General features: G+C 37.1%; 1 protein-coding gene across 1 annotated transcript in view; it reads right to left on the bottom strand.

Annotated features, from left to right (window-relative positions):
* Positions 1 to 13,112, bottom strand: part of LOC121942810 (alpha-2-macroglobulin-like) — a 28,279-nt gene that overhangs the window by 4,816 nt on the left and 10,351 nt on the right. The window contains 14 exon segments of the mRNA XM_042486075.1: positions 1,070 to 1,144; positions 2,513 to 2,669; positions 2,925 to 3,000; positions 4,039 to 4,215; positions 4,435 to 4,518; positions 5,619 to 5,670; positions 5,784 to 5,905; positions 6,122 to 6,248; positions 7,716 to 7,941; positions 9,641 to 9,803; positions 9,897 to 9,957; positions 10,086 to 10,244; positions 11,409 to 11,558; positions 12,609 to 12,754. Of these exon segments, the coding sequence (XP_042342009.1) occupies positions 1,070 to 1,144; positions 2,513 to 2,669; positions 2,925 to 3,000; positions 4,039 to 4,215; positions 4,435 to 4,518; positions 5,619 to 5,670; positions 5,784 to 5,905; positions 6,122 to 6,248; positions 7,716 to 7,941; positions 9,641 to 9,803; positions 9,897 to 9,957; positions 10,086 to 10,244; positions 11,409 to 11,558; positions 12,609 to 12,754 (1,775 nt within the window).

Below are 13,112 nucleotides of genomic sequence, written 5' to 3'. Positions count from 1 at the left end.
GCTCAAAACATATCTATCCCCGAGGTTTAACTGAGAGGATCTTCACAAAACACTGCTTCTCAACATCACCACAGTGGGACTAACTCTAACCCAGACCGTCCTCTTTCTCTGACCACTGAAGAGACAAAACATCCCTCTGACAGTCGACAGGCACTTCAGGAGTTTCTGCTTTGCTTGATTCAGCTGTGCCTTCGTCTGAAGAAGACCCATACAGATCGAAATGTTGTGCATATAGGCCCAAAGTTAAAAAAAAAAAAATCCAAAATAATTGTAGCTATATCATTTACTTAAAAAATAATTTTCATTCATTTGATCTATTTTATTCAAATTTAACTTTATATAAAAATAACAATTAATGTCAATTTCGGTCAAGTGACGGGCACGAAGCCCTGGAGGGCAAAACAACGTTACAACGTGGTGACTAACAGTGAACTCTCCATTGAACTGCAGCACAAACCCATCAAATTTCCATTTTTTCATTCCATAGAAATTTGGACCACATCGCCAAAAACATACTGGCAGGCAGCAGCAGAAGGCATTGTTTTGCTCTATGAATCTATGAAAACTATGAATCAGACCCTGGCGAGCCATGGGAGAAGGCGCCAATGAACAACTTATATCAGAGGAGATCAAAAACAATCTGCCTGCTGCAGGACAGAGAGATCTTACAGGGGAATGACTGCGCACCTCCCAGGTCCGGTTTGGTTTCCTAACCCCAAAAAAGGAAAATCGGCAATAATTGCATCCTATGTGCAATAAAATCTGTATAAGATTTTGCACAATATACAGCTAGTAGCTTCAGATATGTCACTTTTTTTGTCATTTTCCTTTCTTCACTATATTTTTTGTATTATTATTCACCTGTATGGCAGCTGTGTGTATTTGCATGTGCATGTTTAAAACCGTTTCAGGAGCTGCAGAGCAAATGTTTTTGCACAATATGCAATGCCAATAAAGGATCTTTAGATGTTGTTGGTTTTTGCAAGTCTAACTGAGGAATTTCCTCTAAACTGTGCAGCTGGAAGTAAAAACACAAGAGTGAATGCTGCTGCTGAACGGATCTACTCACTGATACTGATGTTTTCATCTCCAGGAAAGCAGCGGTGATATAAGCACTGAGAGTCACCTCATCAGACACACCACCCTGCAGAGAGGAAGCATGAGGAGTAAGTGATCAAATCCTAAATCTCTTCTGTTGACCATGAAGTGGAGCTGTTGGACTTTCAGTGGCTTTTAGCTCATTATTAGGATTTGGTGGTGAAGTCCTTATAAATGTAACTGACCACTTGCACCATAATACAAACCATAATAAGCTCTCAGCTCATTATCTCATAATAGATTATTGTACATTAGAAGTGGGCACAGTCATTTGAAATGCCTCCAAACTTTAGCACCAAAACATAATTGCAATAGGTGACACTTTTTTTTTAATGTGATATTTTTTGTGATTCTGCTTTTTTTATTGTTTCCTTAAAGAAATGTCTACAACAGCTTTAACCATAATAAAGCAATATATACATATAACAACAAAAAAAATGAACAGAAATAAATAAAATAATTGCATTATATATACTGTTTTAATAAAAGACGTATTTGTTGTCACAACGGGGGCAGGCCAGGGTCACAATGGAAACAAGTTATTATAACTTTTCATGTTCTTATACTGTGACATGTTAACACTTTATAGTTTGTATTATTTTGTTTGTTTGTGTTTCTACATGTTTTTTGTTAGACTGAATCTGTTTGTTTTCTTGGTGAATATGGAGAATACTATGTTATGAGACAGGTGTTTTCTGTCTGACACAAAAAAAACAAACCAATGTTTTGCAGTGGGCGACTTTGAAATATGTACTGTATTGTTGTACAGCAAAAATAACCAAAACTGTGGCCCATGTAAACACCCAGTGAGTCAAAGCCCCTCATCATCCCTGTACCTTGTGAAAGTTGTGTTTTTATATAGAATTTTGAACTGGTTAAAAAATATATATATTATTTAATTATTATATTTTTCAGTATTATTATTATTATTATTATTATTATTTATTATTATTATATTATTTATTATCATTATTATTATTATTATTTAGAAAAGATAATTATTTTGATTATTATATATTTTAATAATAATAATACTTATTATTATTATTATTATCATTATTAATTTATTTTTTATTTCTTATTATTAAATATTGGCTCCCCCTGCTGGGATGCACTGTATATGTTTTGATGTGCTGACTTATGATTAACCCCACCTGTAAGCTTCTTTTGTAAAATTGCCAAATCTACACGCTGAAGAAAGGCGTCCAGCCCATAACGTCCATGTGGCATTTAAAAATTATAACTGTAGTGCTGTCGTGAACTTTACCAAATTGATGTTCACTTTGAGGATTTAACACCAAGTCTCAAAAAGCTTAATCGTGAGTGAGCACGTTGAGAGAAAATGAAAATCCTAAACCAGGCTTCATTCATCAGGTCCCTGTTATCAGGTCCCCCATCAGCATTTGGCCCTTACCTTCATTCTGTTGTGAACGAGTTTTCCGATCTGTTGGAAACATCCATTTTGTTGCTGTTTGCTGATCAGCCAAGTTTTTGACTGTTCAGTGATGCTCGGGTCAATGTAGATGAACGACTGCGCTTTGGCAAACGTCCTCAGAACAAAAGCAGTGAGCCTGAGAAAACAGACACTTTGTATATTTTGCACGTCTCTCAAGGTTTAAATGAACATTTGAAAACATGTTTTTTGGCAAATATCTGTCCACGCACAAGCAAAATAAACAAAACCTTTTTTCTGAACTGAATAAACCACATTCCCTGTATGCTCTTCAGGTCAGAATTGCAAGTCTACATGAAGGAAGAGGTTATACCGTGATGAAATTATGCAAACTGCAGATATATCATGTTTTTAATGGTGTTTAGGCTCTCACCAAGTGTTTCCGTCTCCTTTTCCAAATGTGCTGTAAACGCCATTTAAATGCTTGTAGTTCAGCTGTCTCTGGTAGCCTGGAAAACAAAGGAAGCATAAGTTTAATCATTATTGAATTCTACTTTTTACTTTACAATAAATTACAGCTTTTATACGCTGCCCAATACAGCCACTGTAAAGGTTGGTAGGCTGCAATGGATAGTTTTAAGTCCAGTCATTGATTTTTCCTACTTTTCTTCAATATGTACTCTACTCAGTTAGTTATTATGCAAGATAATATTTCATTAAAGCTGGGGTATGCTTTTTTACACACACACACGCGCACACACACACATACACACACACACACACACACACACACACACACACAGAGCTCTGCAAAAAAATAGGTCAAGTGCAAACCATGGCCCTGATTTAATGCCAGATCAGCAAACATTTTGTTACTGGCAATATACAGGTAAGACAGCTGTGACGTCTGCTGCTGGTGAGTTTGCACTTGCCTAATTCCAGCTGATAAAGCCGCTGACAAAAGGTCCATCTCTGAGCTTTTCTCAATTTCTGCCCAATGCAGCTTTAATAATGATTTTTTTTTGTTATTTATTGCAAAAAAAACCCTAAATGTACATTATACTGCACAGCATACTTTCATCATTTTCCTTTTTTAAAATTAAAGTAAAAAGGCGGTTAAATAAATTTAAATTAAATTAGAACTAGAAGTATATGTTGTAAAATCACTCATGCAGGCAACAGTGATACTAATAATATGTTTTTAAGAGGAAATGAAATAATCAACTCAAAAAAAGGAAACAAACATAATAATTAAATAATAATAATTAAAACAGATGTGCAATAGATGTTGTAAATAACAACTAAATTACAATAATGACAAAAAGGAAAAGAGAGAGAAAAAGAAAAAGGGGAAGAAGAGGGAGAGAGGTGCAACAGCAATAATGGTAACAACAGCATGTCATAAAACAATAGTGAAATGTAATTTTCTGACTGCCCACTTTCTCTCTTTATCAGAAATGATCGTTTTATGTCTCATCTTCCAAATTGTGAATGTTTTTGTGTTTTGAATGTTTATTCCAATGCAATAAAAACCAGCAGAGACTCACCACTGGTCAGGAAGTTGGTGGCCTTTTCCTTGATGGCTGCAGTCAGCTGCTGTGTGTCCGTCAGGTACTGGAGGATGTAGATGTTGGGGGCCAGCAGCGCCATGTTCTGCTCCCCACATCCATACGGCATCCTCAGCAGCCCGTCCAGGTTCTTCAGAGCTCGGCCCAGAATATCACCTGCACAAAAACACATATCCGACATACGGCATGTTTAACCTGGGTGTATCATTTACTGTGTGGTGATACACAACTCTTTACTGCATGTCATCTCCCCTTAAGCTCATCTCTCCGCATGTTTCTTCATCTCCCTTTATCTCATTTTCACGCCGCCACACAGAGAGCAAAATAGCAAAACACTAAAAGCAAATGTGCAACTGTGAAGTGAAATCAGTTTACCCAGCACTGATACTGAAGCTCGGGCAGAACCAACAATCACATTCTCAGGAAGCTGCAGGTCTACTTCCTCCGTCAAAGCTTCTCCTGGATACACAGAAAAAGACATAACGGACCACAAACAACACTGGAGAAACACGGACTAACACATACTAGACTGCCAATTTAATTATTTTGAAACCCTTAAAAATGTTTAAATTTGCCATTTACCCTTAAGCATGTACCGCTTACAAGTTTTAAGTACGTCTTATAACAAAGGTTGCAATATTTTATACAACAGTTAGTTTTGAGCAAGCAATTTGGTTGGTTACAGCTGTTCGAAACTGTTAATTAGGCATAAATTAACAGCCGGTACTAATCTACCACTCAGGTAATGTTCGCACTGTAAACAAACATAGAAGTGCTTGTTTTTGTTCCTGATGGATTCAGATTTAATTGACAATGTTTTGGAAAGGATCCCTACAGCGATAGACCTTTTTGTTAAATCATAAGATTTTTTTTTCTTTTAAACAAAAACAGCTCCGAAATCATCAAACTCACAAGACTCAATAAAAAGTCATTTGAGCATCTATAGGCAGCATATTTTTATATCAAACTGGGCGAATTAAGGTTTATTTCACCCACACAAGAGTTGGTGATAGTTGAAACTACTGAAAGATGAACCAAGACAGTTTTGTGAGTTTTATTTTGTTTCTGTCAACGGTGAATGAAGTATGTTTTATAAAAGTAAAATTACGGTTTATTTAAATGGGGTCTGGAGGGAATAGTGATAGCAAATTTAAAGTGGCTCCTGGTTAAATGAGTTGTCAGACACTTAAAAAACTGTGCACATCAGAAACAAAAAACAAGTACTTTTATTAAACCGGCTGTGCAAACAGGCCCTGAGCGGTTACACTGCAGCCTGTTTCACTGCAGCTAGCTGCTGTGGTCTCGCTCAATATTTGACCAATTACAAACTTATGTTTCCAATAGTCAGACACAAAAACATGAGAAAACAGGGTCCTGGTGAGAAAATATCGACATTACACGTTAACTTTACACTGTCTGCTAACAACTGTCTTGCAATAAAAAGATGGTAAAAGTAAAGAAAGGAATATTTGTTAAACCAACATGCTTTCTAGTGAATGGACATAACAGTTTTTAAATTGGGCGCTGCAGTGAGCTACTGGGATCTAAACCACACTGACCTTTTGGACAGAGCAGCCAGTTGTAGGTGTTTGTCATCTCAGTTCCTTCAGCCTGAGAGGGAAGGAGGAGGGAAATCAAGTTTCTGTCATATCATGATTACAAACAAACAAGATATTGCTAAAAGATTTTACTTTTCTGTTTCATCTTGTTAGTAAGGGTCCTACCTTGACTATGAGAGACCGTGTGACCACATCAATGCGACCTCTCTCTGGCACGCTCACAAGCTCATTGTCACATAAAGTCTGGGATCCAAGAGCCTCCGCACGTACCGACACACTCACAACCCCTAAAAAATAAAAACACCAAACACACAATGTTTCTAAACAGTTCATAAGGATAAAAGGACATTATCTTAGGTGTGAAGACTGATACAAACTACAAGCACTGGTGTCTTTAACCACAAGTCATCTGCTGTTAATTTAATCTGATATTTTCTGACATGACATTGCAATTTTATCACACAGAAATCTGTACACAAGGATACAGGTGTGACCGTCCTTACCCAACACTGAGGGGGCCATTGACCAGCTGAGGGTCTTGCGCTCATTTTCGCACAAACAGGATGTGTACTGGTCAGCAGAGAGGGGGGTCAGGGTGTAATTCAGGGTGGGTTCTGGAGTCACAGCGACCTGTTCAAAACAAACAGTTGAAGAAATTTGTAATTATTCACTTTTATTCTAAGAGTTGGAGGATAGGATCAATACCACTCTCATGTTGAAGGCAGGAGGAGGTGATCGGCTCATAAAGACTGCAGGCACAGGTGAACAGCGAGCGCGGCTCTCACCGAGGATAAAACTAAAAACTACCGACACCACTAAAGCTCACTAATTCATATGTTATATCAGATTTTACAAAATGAAATAGAAATGTTTAAACCAAGCGTACAGAGTTACAATACATGACGTAACTATTTCATCACCTCAGGTTTTAACAAAGCGGAAACCTCCGCGGCTAAAATGTGACGCCAATGCAGAAGTATCAAAAACTGCAGTTCCTCTAACGACCACTTGAGGCTGACGCCAAAACAGAGTCCATCCAAACAGACCCTCATTATAACCTTAGCTGCTTTTACACGGAGATCACGCTGTAGAGCCGCAATGCAGTCACCCCAGCACCTCAACACCGACGGCAGCATCATTTCACTCCTGTGTGTGATCACACGCAGCATCATGGCGTCCCGCCATCAAAGGAGGCATGACAGGCGTGACGTTTAACTCGTGATCGTGCACCTCTAGTGTGACATAAACATGTGTCAGCAGTGCTTTTTAAACAATAATAAAGGCATAACATGTCAAGACAATCATTTACCATCTTTGACAAAAGTAAATTACACATTTTTAAACTTATACTTGCATCATTCCATAATTTGATCCCAATAATAGAAATACACGTCCTTTTAATTCCCCTTTTAGCTTTTTGTACAGTAAACTTAGACACACCTCTCAGATAAATTTGCTCTCTTGTATCAAAAAAAACTTTTGCACAGAGTCTGAGAGTGACACTGATTTTGCTTTAAAATGCTTTACATTATTTTATGATAAAACAAGTCATTGATTTTCATAAAACAGTGGATTTGTGTGTGCATAATAATCAGTTTTATTAATGATTTGTATGGCTCGTTTTTGTTGAGCAACTATTGAGTTTATAGTTGTATTAAAGGTCGATCCCAAAAGCTCTACACAGTAAGTCATGTATGGTAAAATAAGTGAGCAATAAATCATATGTAGGGCTTTACAATTTAATACATCCCATTGGTACTGACTTAGAGGTTATGTGTATATATATGTACTCTGTTTTTTTAAAGGGGGTATGTTTGTATTCACTTAAGTACTAAAAATGTCTGATGGGCATTCTGATGGCTTTTCTTGCTTATATTTTATCTTTGTGTCTTATCTTGGTTGCTATTTTCAAAATAAAGATCTAATTAAATACCTTTTTTTGAGTCAGTGCACAGGGTATTACATGGCTGGTCTGATGCTACTTAAATTACTAAAACTCAGCATGTTGCCTCACAATCAACCACTTGCATTTTAATAACTTGCAGCCCAACAGCTTCAGTAGCTCAGCAGTATTTTAAGAATAAGAGTATTCACTACCATGATGCAGCTGGGCATGTAGTTCAAGACGGTTGCCTTCAGTTCAAAGTGCTCCCCTCGGATGATGGAGTAGGGCAGGCTGAGCTCGAGGAAGAAAGGCTGGAAGACGGTGATTTCCTTACGAGGAGCCAAGCCAAAACCCTGAGGGGACAGACAGAAAGCCTCCGTCTCCCAGGTGGTGATGGTGTCTGGGACAGTGAGGGACACATCCTTCGTTCCTTTTTCTCTGAATAAGCAGATACACACAAACACACGGTGAGTTTGGTAAACTTTTACACAACTCAGATTATTCAGAGATGATGTGAGAAGGTGAAATAAAGAGAACATTTCGGAGAGTGTATTATAACAAAATGATATGTAAGAAAATAAATCACACTGTTCCTTTAAACTCATCAAAACCCATGTGTGGCACATACATTTCAAACATAGTCACATAAAGTTATGGAACGGCCCTAATTTTGACATTTTTTCTCACCTTTAGAAGACACTCAAACTCTGTTTTCTTACCTTAAAGGGATAGTTCAGATTTTTGTAATTGAGGTTTTATAGGGCGCTTATGTTTAAACAGCATATGACATACAGTAGACGTCAGTTGGTACGCCTCTAATTTCTAGAAGAAGGCTGGAGAACAAGAAAACTACTGCAATGTTTGCTGTGGAGGAGTTGGCAACAAAACGAATTTCAGCCATCTAAAGAAAAAAAATCAATATTGGTTTAAGTTTATTAGGGTTGCAAATTGTAAGCACTTTCCTTAATCTATTATTCGGTAAAATTAACAACTGATCGTTATTTGAAAAAACATAAAAACTTTGCTTATTTCACACAAACCTGTTTTTTCCTCAGTCAAAGCTCACAGCAACATATTACATATATTTTGACAGTATTTCAAAGCCTATTGATTAATAGATTAAATTTCACGTTTGATTACATTTTAATGATTGATTCATCAATCATCAATTAACTGTTATCATCACTAAAATGTGTCCTTTATCATTAGCTGGTCTACTGCTGCCTCAAAAATTATTTAATTTGCCTTATTTTGTGACTTCTGAGAGCAAAGTAAAGTGGTGAAAATGGAAATAAAGAAAATATCATACAAAAACAGACAGACAAAAAAGTAATAATTAAAGGCAATGAAAAACAAAGTTAAGAAATGGTTAAATACATTAGGACTTGCTTTACATATTTACATAAACCCAACCATTTAAAACTATACTGAAAGTAATTAAATATATACATACATCCGCATACTCAAAATTAAATTTGTCCAATTTTTCGTCATTATTTACAGAAAAATAGAAAGACAAAGCAGGCATAAATAAATAAATATTAAATAACCAAATAAATATACAGAAACCCTTGTAAACACCCAGTTTACAGGGGTTTCTGTAATTTAGATCTACATTTAAACTGTTCCATAGTTTAACTGCACAGATTGATTCACAAAAACTTTTCCTGGTTGACAGAAAACAATACAATTTGAAATTAAATTTTCCCTTCAAACTGATACAGATTTTTTTTAGGTGGCTAAAATGTTTTGTTTCCATCCGCTGTAGTTCATTGCTTGGCTTTAGTGTCGGACTCCAGCCTGCTTCTCCAAAGTGGAGTCATGCAAAATAGCATGTACTGTATTTAATACACCAACTATGAGTAAGAACCCCAAAGAACCCCAAAAATCCCTCTTAATACATCATCATGGTTCATAGTCAAATAAACTTTAAACATAAAGTCATGTAGTATTTTTACTGCACTGAATTGCTGACATGATGCAGAAAATACTATTTCTGTGAGTCACATCTTTATAGCAGTGAAAAAGGGTCAGTCATGGTAAAAAGAGCCACATTCTGGTGTCAAAGAGACCTTTTTGTTGGAGTGTGCGAGCCTACAAATCACATCGTGTAAGACGGCTTTCGATCAGCACTCACCCAACATCCACCAGGTCCCATATCCAAGTCTCAGGGAAGAAAGTGCGGACTGTCTCTATCGGTGGGGGAGCAGCTTGAGGACGGATCGGGCTTGAACTCACAATTCGCGGTGAACCGCGGGACATTTTATGACCCCTTGCATATTTCAGCAATGGAAAAGAATCTGAGGAAACCAAACACACAGAAAGAGTCATGATTTCGGCTCGTATTATCCTGATAAACAGTCACTATGGTTCACTTGGACCAAAAGTCTTACCAGGGATGTCTCTTTCACATGATGACATTCTCACATTTGTTGCTACGTTCAGTCCCAGACTCTAGATGAACCAGCAAGATTTTAATTTGACACTGCAGACCTGAGTGCATCATTGCATCAGTGATACTTATGAAGTTGTTTGTATTAAATTTAGCAAAAGCATGTTAGAAAATGCTGCATAAGAAGCACCTGGAAAATTGCGTAAGCATCTGTTTTGCTTTCATAATTCCACTCTCGTCTTCGGGAAAAGAACCTGTATCTCCTATGTCCCACACTGACGCATCTCGTAGGATCCTTAACCTCTCGTGGAACACTGGATGCTTTCTTGACAGGCAACAGGCTAAATATCTGAAATTATAGATGCCAACATTTAATTATTGCACTCTGGATGTTAAAAAGCATGCTCAGGTGGACACCAGCCCGCTCTGACAGCTCTCGCTGGCTTAGCAGTTTAGCTCTGGCTGAATTCAGCCGCCACAGCGAGTCCGTCTCCTCACGGCAAAAGCTGTCTCATAAGCCGAGGGTGAGGCAGAGCGAACCGCGAGGTGCAAGCCGGCTCGTATGAGCAACTACGGGTCACAACAAATTAAATTAAACATCAAAATCAAGTTTTGCACAAACGTATTTTAACTCCAGATTTCCATTCATAAGCACGTCAAAGAAAATCAGATAACAAGCTGTTTTTTTAAATGTTTTTATTGTCTGCCTATTTCGAAATGGGATAAGGGAAACAGCTTGTTTCCCAAATTTTGGTTTTCTCATTTCAAAAATCCGTTGGCCAGTTGACTGCGTGACACCAGGGACAGTGGTTGCCAAGGAGGCTGCCTGTGCTCTGCTTGTTTTATAGCTTATTATATTTTAAAGTTTATATATTTCATAGTATATATGTTTATTTCTGTAATATAATATCCTATTTCTCGTAAAATTCCAACTTTTTTGCTTGAAAACGTCTTTTTCCTTGTAAAATTACAACTTTTTATCATAAAACTGTCTTTACTCTCTGAATATTACGACTGATTTTCTCATATTACTCATTAATTCTAATTAACTCATTCTCAAAGTCTCAAAAACAAAAAATCCTTTAATGGCCCTTTAACTCGTATAATGCTTAATTGCTAAACTAAATGCATTCAGTGACTGACATCAGTGTAATTCTTTGGGAAAAAAGTCTTTTCGGGTCACATGTCATAACGTGAAAATCTGATAGTTGTAATTCAACAGTTTGGCCACTACTCCAATATTATATAAATGATATACTTCACTACATTATACTGCAGTAGTTGTGTGAGATATTGTTCTGATGTAGTTTTGTTAAGATGACCCCATTTACTACAAAGTTTTCTTTTCAAAATCAGCGTAACACGTGGTGTGTAACTGACACACAAAAGGTCGTTTAATAGGTGAAGTGTTCCTTTAAGCCGTCTGGGACTGACCTCATGTTTTGTTATTTTAACGTGTTCATCTTTTTATTATTACGATTATTTGTGTATTTGTGTAGATCCCGGCAGTTACCTTGTCTGCATCCAGAGTCTTCCCCGGCTCTTTGATGAGGACGCTCTGGTCGACGGCGCTCACACCACACAGAGCGTCTGGCTGAGCCGTCACCTGCAGGGTGGTCTCCTCTCCTGGGACAGCTGAGGACGGAGAAAACTCCAGGGACACCTGAGACACACACACACAGTTTAGCCCAATAATTAATTAAACACATGAGAAACTTTAACAAGTTAAACTAACTGCATACAGTTATTATAGTTTATTAACATAACACACATACAACCAAATTGGTTGAATTTCTTTGGTATTAATAGAAAATGATCAAATACAAAGGAAATATGTCCAGAAAATACACATTTATATTCATATATTTAAAATTCTGTTGCAAAAATAAAAAATATTTATCAGCACTTTTGTAAAGATAATTTCCTTGTTTCTAGTTTTTACTTTTCTGTTATTTTCATATAATTTTGTGTAATGTAAAAACTATGTTATTGGCTGGTGAGTAAAGCAAATCTAGCAGCCATTTGTATTTTTACCAGCATTTGGCGAGTGGCTGGTGCAAATTTCCATCTCTGGTTAAGACTACGATGTTCCAACAGAAAAACAGCAGTTTTGATCATTTGCACAATAAATACCAAATGTCATCGTGTAAAGCAGTAGTTTGCTAAAGTCACAGCCACGCATATGTATGCCTCCAAAAACCAGTCAAGCTGCAGCACCCAGGATTAGTGCCACCAATTCAGCATCAGACCTCCCTCTCAGATATGATGTTGAGTACTGGCCAAAAAAATGATTTTGCAAAACATTATGATGTAAAAGTTGACCTAATTTCTTGATATTATCCTTGTAGACATTTGTGTGAAATTTTAGCATCTGAATTCACGAGATGGAGTCAAAAAATCATGTTTTATGAGTCACACTGACCTTGAGCTTTGACCCTCAGTCACCAGATTCCCTATAATCATTGTGAAGTCTGAGTGGACGTTTGTGTCGAATTTGAAAAACATTTCCTCAAGGTGTTTTTAAGATATTGCTTTCACAAGACTGAAATGGATGCAAAGTCAGAGTGACCTTTAGACACCAAAAAGTGATTTTCACATGATTGGGCAGAACGAATGGACAAACAAACATGGATGGACGCAGGGACAATCCAAAAACACAATGTCTCCGGCTGTGGCTCACACAGCGGAGGCACATCACGTGTCTTTCTCTCACCTTGTGATTGAAGCATTTCTCAGTGGAGAAGTCGGCGCTGTTGGCGATCACAGTCTCACTGGAGAGGACGGCGTAAGCCACAACCTGAACGATTGGAGCCATGTCTGGAGACACTTTCAACTTAAAGGACACCTCACCCTCAGACACTGAAACAACACATCATTCAAATGTATCCATTGATCATTAAAACAGCAGTCTGAATCTTTTCAGCTATATACATATATATATATATATATATATATATATATATATATACACATAGGGCGAAGAGACAAGGATTTAAATCTTCTGCATTAAATTGTGGTTACATACTGGAATATTTTAGCAATTTCTTACACTTTCAACAAACACAAAGCTAGTATATTGATCATTATACAGCTTTGGGTGTATGTTTTATAATGTCGAGGGTAAATCAAATATAAAAGAGACAACAAAGTACTTGTACAAAGCAATCTGGACCTGAGTGGATACAAGTATACAGCTAAACTCATTAAAGCAGCAATC

The sequence above is a fragment of the Plectropomus leopardus genome, chromosome 5 (assembly GCF_008729295.1).
Source record: "Plectropomus leopardus isolate mb chromosome 5, YSFRI_Pleo_2.0, whole genome shotgun sequence".
NCBI lineage: Eukaryota > Metazoa > Chordata > Actinopteri > Perciformes > Serranidae > Plectropomus > Plectropomus leopardus.
Note: the sequence above shows the minus strand (reverse complement) of the source record. Positions and strands in the feature narration are given on the sequence as shown.